This window comes from Zonotrichia leucophrys, chromosome 2 (genome assembly GCF_028769735.1).
Source record: "Zonotrichia leucophrys gambelii isolate GWCS_2022_RI chromosome 2, RI_Zleu_2.0, whole genome shotgun sequence".
Taxonomy (NCBI): Eukaryota; Metazoa; Chordata; class Aves; order Passeriformes; family Passerellidae; genus Zonotrichia; species Zonotrichia leucophrys.
The window spans coordinates 47,412,905-47,429,424 of record NC_088171.1 but is presented as its reverse complement, the minus strand read 5'-3'; the positions used below and the strand labels follow the sequence as shown (position 1 = coordinate 47,429,424).

At 38.5% G+C, this 16,520-nt stretch overlaps 1 protein-coding gene across 3 annotated transcripts in view; it reads right to left on the bottom strand.

Annotated features, from left to right (window-relative positions):
* Nucleotides 1-364: 364 nt before the first annotated feature.
* BMPER (BMP binding endothelial regulator) overlaps nt 365-16,520 on the bottom strand; it is a 149,280-nt gene continuing 133,124 nt past the window's right edge. For all 3 annotated transcript variants that reach the window (XM_064704879.1, XM_064704880.1, XM_064704878.1), the window contains 2 exons: nt 8,360-8,490; nt 365-2,287 (listed from right to left, as the gene is read on the bottom strand). In XM_064704879.1, coding sequence (XP_064560949.1) covers nt 2,106-2,287; nt 8,360-8,490 — 313 coding nt within the window. In that variant the 3' untranslated portion in view covers nt 365-2,105. The remainder of the gene's footprint in view (nt 2,288-8,359; nt 8,491-16,520) is intronic.

Below are 16,520 nucleotides of genomic sequence, written 5' to 3'. Positions count from 1 at the left end.
TAATTACAATATGCCCTAAACTAAAGGTAGGCAAATATTCTTTTAAATGGTTTAGACCCCATATCTTAGCACTGAAAGCTCGCAGGCTGAAAAGCTCTTTGGTCTGACTGACACTTTAAATTATTTTAATGACTGCTATTTTATATTTTAACTCCTTCAGCCCACTGCAACTGTTCTGAAATTCAACTTTGCCATTCAATTACTATATGAGCCACATAAAACTCTTCTAGTTTCCTGCTCTGATGGGATCTGCACATTTTCAATTCTGCTTCCCAATCCACTTGCGTACGAGTCTTCATAACCCTCTCTTGTCAGTTAAACTGAATTATTTGATTGTTCCAAGAAAACAAACACAAAACGGACATAAAAAGATCAGGCTGAGTTTATTTAAGATTTGGATGAACATCCATGGAACACTCTTGGCATTATATGCCCAGCTCTTTTTAACACTGTGGTGGTACAGCATTTTGGATAGTGTGGTGCCTAAGTTAACCAGGTTCACTCAGCATCTTCCTCCAGGGTGGGATCACAGAAAGGTTGTATAACCCAAGTGTGTTTACCCACTCACTTACTGTAAACTCAGACCCTGCTTAACTTCCTCAAATGAAAAGAATTAAAGGAGAAAGTTGTTCAAAGCATTACAATGTGCAATTTCAATGCAAGGCATGATGGAAGTAGCTGTGTGGGAAGATATTACTTCATTATAAACCTAAATCAGATGCACAAAGATTTCTATCATCTCCAGAGACCATTCCATCAGGCTCTATAAGAGCCTTTTCCAGTGAAGAAAAATAGCCCCCCGTCCCTTCAGGCTTGAGAAAGTTGCATGGCTTTTTTATCCGTTTCTTATGAAATCCCATATTATTGCTTCTCCCCTGGGAGACTTCAAAAGTCATGCAAACTTCACAGAGCCCACATGTTCGTAAACCTCAACCAAAAGACCACTAAGGAAATAAAATGCAGTTCTCCAATTAGCATTTGACATTCTCTACTGGTTTTCAGTGGGGTGAATTTGTCTTTCCTCTAAACCATGCTGATAAATTAAATGAGTTACTAAGCCTGGCATTATTTGATGTTTTAAGGCACACTGAAACAGAACGTTTCAGCGTGGGATTTGCTTTTGCATAATATTTGGGGGAGACATGAAACAAACCTAGCCATTTCAAACATATTTAAGGGGCTAATATGCACATGAATATTTTCTTCAAGCTCCTCATTGTGTATTCACAGCTACTGCCAAACACAACAGAGATGGGGCATTAGGATATGAAATGGGAAGTGGTCAGATTTTCAAAGTGAGCTGTTGGGTGCCTAACACTTATGAAAATCTGGCCCCGACTCTTTGGTGCCGTTCCAGAAAGAAATATCTCTATCCTGGCCATTGTCCAACCAGCTTTGGAAATCATTTTGCACAGTTATTTCAGTAAAGCATAAAAGCCAATCCCCAGCTTTCTCTGCCTGATTAAGCTCTGTCACCAATCACTATGCAGCTCTAAGGTACGCATGAAATATTCCTAGATAAATCCTCCATCTCCAGAGAAATGTGTTTCCTGTACAACTGTAAATCCAGGTTCTGTGTTGAAAGTAATCCAGCCTGGCAGTGCTGTGGCCCTAGAAAAGTTTCCTTGGTAACGACAAACTTATGCAACGGCAAAGTCATCCAATCTTTTCATGCCACAATATTATATTAAAAACACCTGGTTTATTTATACAATGACTTACAGATCAGGGTCCTAGAAATAATAATACATAAACTTTATAGCAAAAAATATACATATTATAATTCATCCTTCTATGGTAGATAGAAATTATGTATATTTGCATGTGGACATATATATAAATATATGGGTTGTACTTACGTTTAGGGCACTTGCGTATGGACACACGTGTCCAAATACACACAGTATACATTTATATATCTTTCTAGGTGCCACGTGTGTGTACTTAGAGACACACAAATGCACACAGAGGAGCATATTTACACTCTGTGAGCAGACATGTACTTTGCAGAATCTGCACACAAACAGCTGGAGTCCTTCACTGGCTGTGAGCATCAGGGGAGTCAGTGACCACCTGCACTAATGTCCATGGACAAAGAATGAATGTCACCGCTGCGGGCACAGCACTGGCTTGATGCATCTTCCTCTGTGAAGAACTAAATTTGCAGGGCAGTGACACCCTGCAACGCAGGGCTTGTTGCATGGTCCAATTTCATTCCAGTTGTCACATGTTTTGACACATCCCGGACCACAGGTATCATAAACTGCACCGTGTTTACACTGGGTTGCTGAAAAGAGTTAAAGGGAACAAATTATGCATATTACACACAGCCCCACAAGGAAATTTACTTATCTGTTTGCTTAGTTTCTACTGCAAATATCAAAGAGCACATTTTAGCATAATGATTACCTAGAGGAAAAAATTACTTGTAAAATGATTCCATTATATTACATAATGAATATAAAAGTAGCAAAATTCCTTATCAAAAGTATCAAATCCATAGCAGTATTGAAGTTTTTGAGAATTTTAACACAACCAATGGTATATAAGGCTTTGGCAAGGTTTCTATCTATATGGAGATGTACGCTTTACGTTAAAGGATTAAAACAGTGTATTCATTACAATGCCTTTTATCAAAGATTTCTGAAACATTTACAAGGACAGACAGTTTTATTATTAGTTCCATTTCTACAGAAAGAGGAAGAGAAAGAAGAGTCATTCACCCCATTAGAATTTCTGACTCTAAAGATTATATTTTCTATATTTCTTATTGCAGCAAACTAAATCAATATTTTTATTCAGAAGCACCATTTCTAAAACAAAGAAATAAACAAACAAACAAATATTAAAAATCAATTGTATCCACACTGTTTTACCAAGGGATCGCTGACAGTGAGGGCTATTGTACTTAATGATTCCAGTATCTATTCACTAATTTATGGAGCTGACAGTTCAATACATTTTCAACATAAAAGATCACTGAAGGCTCAGCTAAAAGCACTAAAACCCCTTCAGATCAATATTGAAACTCTCAACATTTTATATCCTGCCTTTTTAGTATGGAGAATAATACACAGTTCAATGGCAAATAAAAGTCTGTTATTCTTTTTAACAGCTGTTCTGATGGCAAAAACAGGGACTGATAAAATAGTTCATAGATGGTAAGGGACTCTCAAGCATCCAGAATCATCTCATGCTATTTTCAGAATAGAAAATTCTGAAAATTTTAGGAAGATTTCTTCAACTTTGAGAGAGACTGAAGGTCAATATTTTTTAAGTGAAAATTTTCTTATGGACAGGAAACACTGTTTTGTTTTGAGAATTGGCCTACAGAGTCATTACAGAACTGCTATCATTCATAAAGAAAAAACAGAAATAAATTGATTTAATATATATAAGTGTATCAAAGAGAATGGAAGTCTTATTGCTAAGATATGATAAATTTATGGTGCTCCTTTTTACCATTAAGGGATCCTCAAAACAGCATTAGCTTCTTTCAAGTTTTACTTGTGCATTTGATGGAATTTATGCATACACAATTCTCAGGACACAGATATTAATAAAAACCCCAAAACTGTAAAAAAAAAAAAAAAGATAGTACAGAGGCAAATTATCCTTGTGTTACAGATAATCAAATGCTGAATATTAGTTGGATATTTGATATCGGGGAGAAAAAACCCCAATCTTCTATCCTTAAGCATAAGAAATCACCAAGAGCAACCTACCTAGAAACTCTCTGAGACATCTTTAATTAAACATTGTTTTAGAATAGACTGGAAACAAATATCTGTCTGTCAACTATGTTCAAGATAGGCTTATTCAGTTTTCGAGCATAGATCTTTTCAGAATAATTTTCCAACTTTACATTTCGGTCTTGCTCTGTATGATAACTTCCATGCATACTTAAGAAGGAACAAACAAAAGGAAAAACTAAAAAAAAATTAAATTAAACATGAAATTTAGAAGGTGGGAAAAATATGCAAGCAATATTAAGCATAGAATAAAATGTTAGATTCCCAGGAATCTCTACACTTTCGTAGTGCGTTAAGAATAGAGTTTGAATCTTTGTAAGAGGGGAAATGAAACTGTGCAGATCTCCCCAGTGCTTTGCAAACAATGTATTAAGACATCAGAAAAGTAGACCAAGACATTCAAGGATAGTTAGTGATTGTCCATACACAATGTGAATTATCTTACAGGAGATGTTTATAGAAGCTTTTATCCTTCTTCTCTGAAAATGAGTTTCCCTTTGTAGGATCACTAATTCACCAACCAAAAACAAACATTAGACTTCAGCTCATGTAGTTTCCATACAGAAGGCAATACAAGCTTCAGCTTCAAGGCTGCACAGGTTTCATCCCACAAAGCTTAAGTGCAGTAATAGCTGGCCCATTCCTTTCACCTGAGCTCTGTTTGGTTCCTCAGCTGGTGGGTTTAAGGAAAGTTGGCTAAGGGCTCTTTTCCAGAGCAAATGAGAACGTATTACAGCCTGCCCTCGGCAGCCATGGCATCTGTATGTACTCCCCCTTCTGCTTTACCACACACGCATTTGGGATGTCAGAACACCTCCTTATCCTTTAGATGATGCCGTGTAGAAGATATGATGACTATTTTCTGCTGTAGGCAGCCCATAATGGCGTTATTAACACGCTGTCAAGGGAAAAATCAGAAAAGTACAATGGCTGCTGTTTAAGTTCCCTGGATGGCTTTTATTGTTGAGTGATTCAGCTGTTAACATGTGGTGTGATTGATCCAACATTCCACTTCATCAACAGCTTAAAATATAAAAATAAAGACATTCTGCAGAAGGCTTCCCAGGAACTGCTGAAGTGATTCGCTACCATGTAAACATGGAAAACAGAAGTGTTGTCTTTGCACCCTTCTCCTAAGACAAATTCCTCTCTTAAAGAACTGATCTCTGTTACCAATAACTTCCTTAGTAAACTAGCAAAAAAAAATATCCAAAACCCAAGTCCAACGTACAAAAGTTACTAATAATACTGTATTTTGAAACATTACCAGTCCCAACAGGATTTTTCCACTCTTCTTCTAGAACATGTGTTTGGCATGACAGATGTGAGCTTCCTCAGACCACTTTCTGAGCTGGCGGGATAATAGCCAGCTCCAGTCCAGAAGCCATATAGTCACATAAATACAGCACTGTGCCTGAGCTAATAAACCCAGCCTAATAAGGCTACAGTTTGCAGACTAGACCTGGTTTAGTCCAGCCACTTTGGCAGTTTCACAGAGGAGGCCTCTGTGCCTGTCTTTGTAGACATGGCCATATTTATTCAGGAGGAATTCTTATTCCCCAACAAAAAAGCCAAAATATGTAGCATAACTGCTGAAGGATTCCCTTGGCTAATGATATCTGATAAATCTGATTTCACTGAAAATTCCGAACTAATATTTGAGCATCAATGAATGTTCTGGCTTGTTCTGTCAGTGTTACACAGTTTGGAAGTTTTCTGTAAGACTTCCAAATGGTATTTGACTAATAGTGCTTGCAATTCACAACACCTCTTTCTAACAGAACTAAAGGTGATGGATCTGAGCACTGACCTTCCCATGATACACTCCTGTTAATATTTTCAGTTTTCAGTTTTCAGTAAGTATCCACTGAAAAGCCAGAATAGCCCTCCTGATACATTTACTCAGGCAATAAAGCAGTCAAAGGAAAGCAACATATAGCAGGGAAAAAGAGTGACACATGCCATAAAATTCTCCAGCAGAAAAGGGACCCAAAGGAGAAGAGTCAAAATCAGATATATGCTCATATTCCTCCATTTCAACTGATCACAGAGGAAAAGAGAAAATTGTTCAGATTTTATGAAACTGTTGTAGCATGTCAGCACATCAGTGCATTTTGCACTATATTAAGGCCCTTTTCTCATTTTCTTGCATGTGTAGTCATGCCCATGGCAGGGAGTTATTGCCTTCTACCATCCTTGAGTCTTCTTTCTCTTGGTATCGTGAAAAATGCAGCATTAAATTACTATATCCCAAGGCCTTTTAGCACTTCCGTTTACTTAATTGTACTTTATAAATGTCTTGTCTAGCCTTTCTTGGGTAAAAAAAAATAAATTTCTTTCTCTTTTCCTTTTCAAACAACTTCCTTCCACTTCTATCCTTTATATTTCTTCTTGCATGTATCACTTTTTTCTTTATTTCTTCTTTCCCTCATACTGGCTGTCCTGGTTTTTTAATTTCTCCTTCAAGAACCATATTTTTTCCTATGCCCATCCTAACAGGTCCAAGTCCCCACTACTTTCCATGGCAACCCACATCCTTTTCCTAACCCTCTCAGTTCCCATGTTCACCAACCTTTTCCTCCTCTAACCATTTTCCTTACTCATTATCTTCCACTTTTCACTCCTTCCATAAATGACAGCTGACATTCCCTTTAATGAACCAACCTCATAGGACAGCAAACCTTGAGCAGCAGTGTTCTGCAGAATAATGTAGAGGAGAATAAGCTATTGCACTGGAGGAGAGAGAAGAGCACGCAGGGGACAGGGCATGCAATTCCTGAGCCTCCTGAGCATCCTATTTGGCTGGCCCTCCAGACAACAAAAGTTTCCTGAAGATTATAAAGATGAGCTAAGGTTACAGCAGTTAGGGCAGAGCAACTGGCAACCACACAAGATCTAGTTTTAAAACACACAAAAGTATAATTAAAACCTGACTTTCTAATAAGTATACTCCATTTTCATCGGAACACAACTCTTGCAAGTATCCTGCCAGCTATGAAATGTCAAGCAGGAAATGAAAGTCATAGAATACTAAAGTTTTATTACAGAAATTTTGTTTCCCACTTATGAACTTTTATCTGTAATTGAGACACAATAATTGCAACTACTTGTTTTGGGGAGAAAAAAAGTCTGTTCAAAATTAAATCTTGGTGCTGGCCAAGAATTAATTGGTATTAATGCCAATTATGCCAATTAATACCAAAACTGGTACCATATGGAAAGCAGTGGATCCACTTTAATTTAATGGTTACTGTATTATTTACTTAGAGGATGGTGCTACTTATCTAACATTGGATACTTAAGTAAGTGTTTTGAGGGTACTTAGCCTTATACAGCTTATTTACATTTTCTACTTAACAAGATTTCCCCTTTCTCTCTAGAAGGGATTAAAAAATTCATGTTGATTTAAAAATGTCTTTCATTAGCTTTAATGGGGGCTGTGTGTTTAAATTCCTTCATAATGTTCTCTCAAGGACTGGTTCTGCCTCAGAAAATTTTCTTCTCTTTGGTAAGATGCCAGAAAAAAAAATTGTGAAATGAAGCCTCAATTAGTTAAGTCGTGATATGTCAACACTTGTATAAACTCCTTAAGGCAGGAGCTGCTTGCAAGAAGTTTTTATTCTTTTTACAGCATCTGCCACAGTGAGGTCTCAGTCTGAAGTGCTTTGGAAAAAAAATCACAATGCTTGCTTCATGTTCTGCATGGATCAGCTATCATGATAGATAGATTAAAATTATATATATTACTAGTGCTATCCAAAACCACATCCTTGAATAGGGTTTTCACTTAATGACACCCTGTTTGGATTGTCCTGTTGCTTTGTAAGGAAAAAAACGAACCTTTTGGGAACAGTCAATCAAACCTAATTTGCTCTGTCACTCACCCATCCCTGCTAAAATGCCTTCAACAGAAAAGGAAATTGAAGTTCAGAGAGTAGATCCTGAACCACACGCAATCACCAAAATGGACCACGGAGTAATAGCTCTTAGAACAGCACTGAGTATCCTCCTCTCACTCTTTGCTGGTTTTTTTCAACTGCTCTTAATTGCTTTACATAAATCTGAATACGTTTCCAGGCAAACCAATGCCATTACAGAGTGTCCTAAATTAATGAGACCATCATCAGGGGAAATAATCATCTGCAATATTGCATTTTAGTTCAAGTGCCCATAGCCACAGGCCACTGCTGCTCATGGAGGCAATTACTCACAGTTACTTGCAATTAATGCAGTCCAAATCACACAGTGAGTATGGACCAAATGCAATTATTAATGCAGGTTTACATTTTAATATTTGCACTAAATAGATTTGCTCCTCTTTCCTTGTTGAACCTACTGCAATTATATGTGCATGTTGTCCCCAGAAATATAACTATGGTTTGACACGAGGTCAAAGGAGTTTAAACTTTTTCTGTAATAAACAGTTTACACATCCTGAAAGAAAAACTTGCAAGAACTTCCAAGCTGCTATAATTCCTGTATCATTTTTGATCTAATTCCTGTATAATTTTTGATAATACTATCTTTTTACTCGTGGATCATACTGCTCCACCAGTAAAAGAGCCTATTAGCCTATGCAACAGCTTACAAAGAAGCAAAATGCTTACCTGCACAGTTCTGCTCGGGCACCCACTGGACTTTCAGTCCTTCCCTCTGGCAGGCACGGGCGTATGCCAGGAATGACTCACAGTAGCAGTTTTTATGGATCGGACACTCACACATGTCTGTCACACAGGACCTGCAGAACAAAACCACAAAACAAATAAGAAAGGAATTCTTTGGCAGATATCTGCCCGAGGGCTGGAGTTCTTTACTTTCCAGTCACATGGCATTCAATGCCACAGAAACGTGTGCTAAATGGCAAGAAAGTTAAAGGCATCCCTGAGATTCCATCCCAAGGGCTCATCTCCTTCTTGGTGAGCTACTTCAATGCAGAGAAGCCTCCAGAGCACCAGGGAACCACACAGAAACAGGGAGTTGAGAAGATCCAAGAAATGTCAGGCAGACAGGATTGAGACCATAATGGGGGAAGGTAAACTCCATTTTTGCAATGATTTTGTGTCAACATAAGACAAAAACTTTTTATTCCTAGAAAGTAATAATTTAATAATTTTACCAACAATCGTCACAGTAGTGGTAAGAGCATGAATTCTGTAGGCAATGAGCACATGTCCCTCCAGGAAAGCGATGATGCCTTCTCTTCAGGTTACCTCCAGACTCTTCCTCCTTTGAAGGCGTGAAAACAGCTATATGCCTGTTTTTCTCAGCAGCATCACTACTAAGTGCCAGACTTTAAGACACTCCAAAGCAACGGGGCTGATGCAGCATAACTGAGCAGCTTCATGCTAGGAAATCCCTCAAGCACGGTTCAGTCCCTTCTTATGAGGAAGTACCACAATGACAAGGAGCAAAGCTGCTAACATGACCCTGTGTGAAACTGCTACTGTGGATGTCACCACTATATTTCAAGTTAGCTTGTTCAGAACATGTGCCTATTTGGCACAGACCTAAAATATAACTGGCAAGAGCCAAGAGATTTGCAGTTAGTGGTTTCTCCATATGCAAAATGTTTAGATGGTTCTGCATGTGTAGCAATGTGAATTCAGAAATGCTGAGTATCTACTACTCTCAGCAGAATCATTAAAAGGCAGGGACAAGGTATAGGGAAGGCATACTCTGAAAATCACACCCTCAGTTCATCTGCTTTCCACTGAAGGTGCTCTGTGCATGAACCTTGGGTGTCCACGGTCAAGGCCTCCCTGTTCCATGTGTGTTTGGGGGCTTTCCTGTTTCTGAGAGGACAAAGGCACAAATCCTCTTGTAAAGATGAAGGGTTGAAATGAAAAATGTGCTTTTCATGTTAGTTGCTCTTTCTGTGGACCATAATATGAATTGTCTATAGGAAAATGATAGATATAGATTTAGCTTCCCAGAAACTTTTCAACAGCAGAAGAAGTAATAGCTTGGAAATGGTGCAAAAACCTCAGACAAAGTAATCAGGAGCCCCAATGCCCATACTCTAGAGTAATTGAGAAGCCTTTATTAAAAACTAGGAGAAAGGATCAGTGATCCCTTGAACACAGACAAGCCTGTTTCTGTAAGCCCAACAGTGCCTCTGAAAGAAGAATATTTCCCCAAGCCAAAGTCACCATCTGCTTCAGTGACCAGACACTTCTGCTTGACATTTTCATGAGTTTTAATAGATTTACTCTCAGTGGACCCTCAATATGAAGTTACCTACGAAATAATTGTGACAAATAAGTAACACAAGTGCTAATGTCTAACGTTACCTGTCCTTGATTTACTGAGATATATATGCGCTGTGAATAAACAGAATTGCTTTGGATCAAATATATAACATGCTCGTACTTACAGACCAGTTGTTTTCACTTGCAATAACTTTACCTTCTAAGGACAATGTCATTTTATTTCACTTTAGTCCTGTGGTAGGTCCCCTTACATCTTTTCCAGTAACAGATGTTGCTGTATGCATATCACAGCTGAATGGCAAGGAATAAATTAGCACAACATCCTTGGGGTGGTTTGATGTTGTCAGCTGATAAAAGACCTTGTTTAAGCACAAAGGGTCACCTTTTTATGTGGCACACTAAATAACTTCACACTGTTTTCCTTTGGCCACAACATCTCTTTGTGATCTCTTCCTATTATCTCAGCTCCTATTATATGGAGCAGGCACTGCTCCATATACCCCATGTAATTTAAGAGGTGCCTGTCTCATTTTTACAGTGAAGTAGAGGCTTGCTTGCTACTGAAACAAATCATTATCACAAAGAAAGTCTGTATATAATCTCCATAAATAGTTGATTGTCCAGGTACCATTTTATCATGTTTTTGTTTCTGTGCCAGCCCCCTTTATGAAACACATTTCACCGCTCTCCACTTAGATTTAGTTGTTGTGGATGTCCATGGTGTTTAGGGATGCTTGCCAGTATCAGCTTGGCTATATGTTCAGCAACTTCTTTGACTAAGAACTTATAAAACCCTAAATCTGAGGTACCTCCTCTGCTTTTTAGAGTGGGTTTTTTTACCATTACTCAGAGAGAGATGTCACGTCTTGGACTGAGTCAATGAACCTACAGCTACCTCAGATGCTTGCATCAGAAAAAGATGCAAGAACAGGAAAGCTCCAGGCTCACCATCAATCACCCAAGCTTTTTAAAAGCTAACATGCTCATGGTAAGGCTAGCACAGACCCTGGCAAAGCCTAGGCATAGTCTGAGGGATCAGGGAAGGGAGGACAGCATTCCCAGTCTGCAGGAGGGCAGCCATGCTCCTTGGGAGCACAGAGCTTAGCTCCTATATTTATGTGAGCAACACCAACCATTATCCCTTGGCATTGAAACGGCCATGGACATCCAGGCATGCTCCAGAGTGAAACATCTGAGCTTTGGCTGGGATCAGCACTGTTTGCTGCAGTGTTCAGCATGGGTGTCCACCGAGGAAGTAGCATGCCATGTGCAACACAAAGAATCTGCTGATTAATTACATACCAAATTGCTGGTGTAATTTTTATTTTCACTGAGTGTTTAATCCTGGTGACAGCTGCTCGGGTCAAGCCCTAGGCTTAGCTGAGGAGCCATTGTCAGATTGCAGTAGTTTTATAAATTAATTACAATTTCAAATTATTTGTACAGTTCATTAAATTAATTAAATAATGTTAAATCAAAAAGGAGTTTAAAGAAAACTATATCTACAGCTGCCAAGCCTAGTGAATAAAAATAAAACCTCCTTTTATTTCCTAATGAAAGGGCAGTTCTGAGCAAGGACACAGAATAAAAGATGTCCATTCTCTGGGACCTGGTTTTGAGGGTGACCTGCTGATGGCCTATAGCCAAGCTTCAACTTAGGGTCTGTTTTTTAGCAAAACTTGTTTACTTCTTGCACTTAATTACATTTCTCACATTCATTATTGCTACAGTTGTGTTAAAGGGCTATTATGGGATGATTTACCAAGTAAATTGAAAAACGGATTATTGTGTGCTATCCTAATCCTTTTCCCTTGCAAGAAACTTTGGCATGCCCATAGCTTTTATTTTTTTATCCTCTCCAGTGATACATTTCAAAAAAGATTCTCTGCTTCCCCAGATTCTGCCTTCTTATCATTCTTCCCTTGAATTGGAAAAAGAGATTTGGTGACACTAACTGCATGTACTCACATCTTATCTGTACTCTAATCTGACTGGACTGTTCAAACAACAAAAAATACATTTTAATAAAACTTTGGAATTATGCCAATAATGAAGTTCTATTGACAATTTACTGTACTGCACAGTAATGTAGACTTTGGGTCTTGTGGGGTATTGTGACTCTTTACCAAGAAAAAAGCATTTGTGTAAATGAAGTAAAAACATATTAGAAACTTAAACATCAAAACATCACAGTCAGACAGAAATAATTCCACAAGAAGGCTACAGTGCTAGTTACTTATAAAATGAAGCTATTTCACTAGCCATGGAAATACAAACAAGATACTTCAGGCAACCTCAGTTCTGCCCTCAGTGAAATCATAGGGATGCAATGATGTTGTGGTCCAAAAGAAAATTACATTTATTTTAAGGACATATTTACATTTAGAAAAAGAAAAACACTTGGATGTGACCATACACTTTATCTGGCCTCCCTGCTCCAAATAAGCACCAGAGAACAGCCAGCCTCTGAGTCCTGGTACCAAGTGCCTCACTGTGATCCCTTTTGATGCTGTCTGTGCTGCCTGCAGGGTATGTGTCAGAGATGGTGTTAATTGGGTGTGTATAATCACAAACTGTTGCAAGGGGAAATCCATGAAAGTGAAGGCATCCGGCAGCTGTGGGACACACCCTTGAAGGAGACAAACACACACTCTGCTGCCACATCTTCAAAGCAAACTGGATGACTATGCTCCTTCAGCAACAGCCCTTTTTCATATTAAATTATGGAAAGTCTCCAAGTCCCACAAAGGGCAAAGAACAGACTCCTGTGCTACATGCAGTATTTAAAAAAAGAAAAAGAAAAGATCACAGCAATGAAGCCTACAGCCTTAGTCTGTGCCACACGGGATTGAAATTGCAGATGTTCACTTGGGGAACATCAGCAGTTCATTTTCCTCTGCGATACACATGAATCCAAACCCAGAACCAACCATTTTAAAAGGGGCTTAATTTTTCCCCCACATATCACAACAGGAGTATGATGCAGTGCATTTTTCAAACATTTTGGTACCTTTGAGTTGTTCCACACCGATAGAAAACAATAACATCATCTTCTTTCCATCAGTAGATCTCAAGAGGTTTTACAAAAGCAGTTAGAGATAGTGCATCACTACATACATTTGTGTATATGAAGAAACATCAGAGGGTGACAGGGTTTGTCCTCTCTTACACTTGGAATAAGCCGTACAATTGCAAATTTCAAAGCCTGAAGAGTCATCTGCCTATAGAAGGATATTAATTTCCAGCCCCATCATCCTATGAGACATGACTTCTTGGGATAAATTGTTATTGGGTAAACCAAATCGGAGTTTTAGCACAAGCTTGGCCTCATTTTTTAGGAAAAATTAAAGCCTCTTTAAAGTTAGTAAATTAAAGTCAGTAGTTAAATTGAGAGAAAGTTTCTTTGGGCTCTTTTTTTGACAAAATTCAATGAGTTGCCATTATTTATGGCCCCAGATAGAAAAGGCATTTCACAAAGTAAGAAGATGAACCATTTTCCAATGTATAATGGAAAGTCTCATGCTGTTGCTATCTCAAACTCTCTCTTGTCTGCATGTGCACGTTTAACCTTATTGAAGTATTGAAATATAGTATGTAGAGCTGGAGACATTATGGCTTTGAAGCTTGAGATCAAAGGCCTGAGATCATTCTTTCTTTCTCCAGAGTTTACTAATATTAATGCACAACCAGAAAGTAGCTCAAAGAAAGCAATTTTGGAGGCTGCTGAAAACACAGAAATTCTTAAGTTTATTGAATATTCACTCAAAGCACTTGCCTGGGCAATTGACTGTTTCATGCAGCAAAGTCAGTCATTTTCAAGGACCATTTCTTCCAAGACCAGGTAACCATGTCTGTACTCCCTCTATGCTTTTCCCACACATCCTAACATTGGTAACATTGCCTTAAATTGGGGATCAGATAAAGGCATCCATAACAAAGTTAAATCATCACTGCGCCGACCCCTTTTTTCTGGTAAGTGTGAAAATAAGGGCCCACAAAAACTGGCAAGCAGCTTATGTGCACTTTGTACTGGAGAATGTGCACTTTGTACAGGAGAAAGCCCCATGCTGAAGAACTCCCTGCCCAACAGGCTCCAAAACATTGCTACGAGTGTGGGAGCAGAAAGGGAACTCGCAGCTCATCTTCAGTGGGCTGCACACAGCAAATGTACTGCAGGCACATCCTCTCCATGGGGAAATCTCATTACTATAAAGAAAGCATTGGCTATAATGCTTGAGAATATGACTGTTGTCTTTTGGCAGAAGGCAGAGAAGAAGTCTGCAGCAGTAGGCATTTGAATCAGGCACTCAAACTTCATTCTGATTCTGATTTTTGTGCATCTTGGATTCAACCATGGACTGTATTTTCACACTACGCTAAGCAGAGAGAAATATAAAATGCATAATTCCATCAAAGAGAAAGAGCTGCATGTGATCTAAGATTTTTGGGGCATAGCAGTCTTGTTACACACACACTGAAGAGTCCTAATTTAATTCTGAGTATCATCGTTCCTGGTCCAGATATAGACGTGGCACTCAGATAATGAAACAGAATCACACAAGATACCCATATCCATCTCTGCCTTTCCAAGGAACCCTCCCAGTTATTTAGAGTCAACATAGGAAAAGGATGCTTTCTATGCAAGTAGTAATTACTGCTGGTAATTTCCAACATAGCAAAGACAGACAGCAATTCAATTTTGATTTCTTTGCATATACATCTTCTCAAAAAACATCAGAACCCATATTTTTCTCACAAAGGATAAGCAAAAATTGTATTTTCCCAACGCTGAATAAAATAATGTCCATGTGGACCTCTGAAAGAAACCATATTGTGCTGTACAATATCACCTCAAGCCTACACTATGTGCTGCTAAAAATATTATCCAAAAGCCTTTGGATAAAGCCAAAAAGAGTGTTCTGCATGTATTTTTAACCTTTATATAAAGAGTATTCTGTGCCAGAATTGTGTTTCATTGCTTTAACCAACATTACCCACAAGAATATGGCAAAATTAACAACGAAACATTGTGGAAAATTTTCTAAAATCTCATGAAATAGAAGTTGTCAATAGAATAGACTGCTCTGACACCTATTTATAATCTCTCTCAATACGCAGTACCAGTGGTACATGCACTTAAAAGGGAGGAAGGAAGAAGAACCAAATAAAGAATGAGATGGCACAGTAGCCTTACCTACTTCCTTCTTCATGATAATTGTGTCATAAGAATTTGTCGAGCAGGTTTTTACATCTCGTGCTTGGATCCTTACAGGCATCTGTGACTTTAATTGTACTTTCTGGTCCTGAGAATGGAAAGGTTGGCTAAAATTCCTCCACAGGGAAATAGCTGAACAATGACTAAGAAGGACAATGTAGTCCCATGCTGGACTCCAAGAAGCATCTGGTATGACTCAGAATATTTCCTAGAGCTGAAAGTTACAGTACAACTGAGCAGCTGACTTGCCACCTTTAGAAAGAGTGGATTTTTGCTCAAAAAACTCTCAGCAGAATATTGAAATGCCACCCACAGCTGTGGAAGAGCTGACCCCTTGCACTCCCACACATTTTTCAGAAAGTGGAGAAGTTTTCACATCCTCTTCTTCTGTCTCTGTTTCTCTGCACCATGCAGAGTTTCACCTTCATTGTGCAGCCATGGCATTTGAAATAAACAGTCCTGGCATTTGAAAAAAAAAAAATCTGTATGCAGGAGAACTCAAGTGGTTTGAGTTCATATGTAGCATATATCTTGAAGTGAAACAATTAAAAAACACTCCTCTGTGTTTACATGTGACTCTGTAACTGGAATTATTGGAATAAAGAGGAAATGCAGCATAAGATTCTTAACCCATTTCAAACAACTGCCCAAGATAACACTGAAAATAGCCATCAAAAATATTCTCATTATACTTGCGTACTGGAGTGGTATAAATAAAGTTTATTCCACCCTCTTTGAAGAGATTACTGCAAAAAGGATTTGGCTGCCTGTATGTTGTATGATCTGTGGATTGTATATCTAGCTGGAAAATGCCAGGACCATAATAACACTGCACTTAGAGCAGAATATCCAAAACCCTCATCAAGAAGTAATTTGCAATAAAATATTTGGATCAACAATAATATAAGAGAACCAAATTTAGGAGTATGACCTGGAATCTGACACTGAAGGTTCAATAGCTAGAGCCTGCTTTCTGAAGATATGCTATCTTCAGTTAACGAATGTCCATAGTCATCCACTTGCAAACATCCATCACATAACTGGTAAAGCCAACAGTATCTGTATATGTAAACCTATATGATAAGGCTTATAATGCATTTATGCAAAGGTTTAATGTCTAGGAAGAAAGTTAACTCCTAAAGCATTTTCTACTAAAATCCCATCTTTCATAGGCCCAGGGGCCTTAGCTGTGCAGCCTATATGCTCATCACTGATTTCCTATGGCCAAATTCACCTTCTGGTACCCCATCATTTATCATAGAATGTCTTGGGTTGGAAGGGACCTTAAAGACTGTCTAGTTCCCCCTGCCACAGGCAGGAATGTCTTTCACCAGACCAGATTGG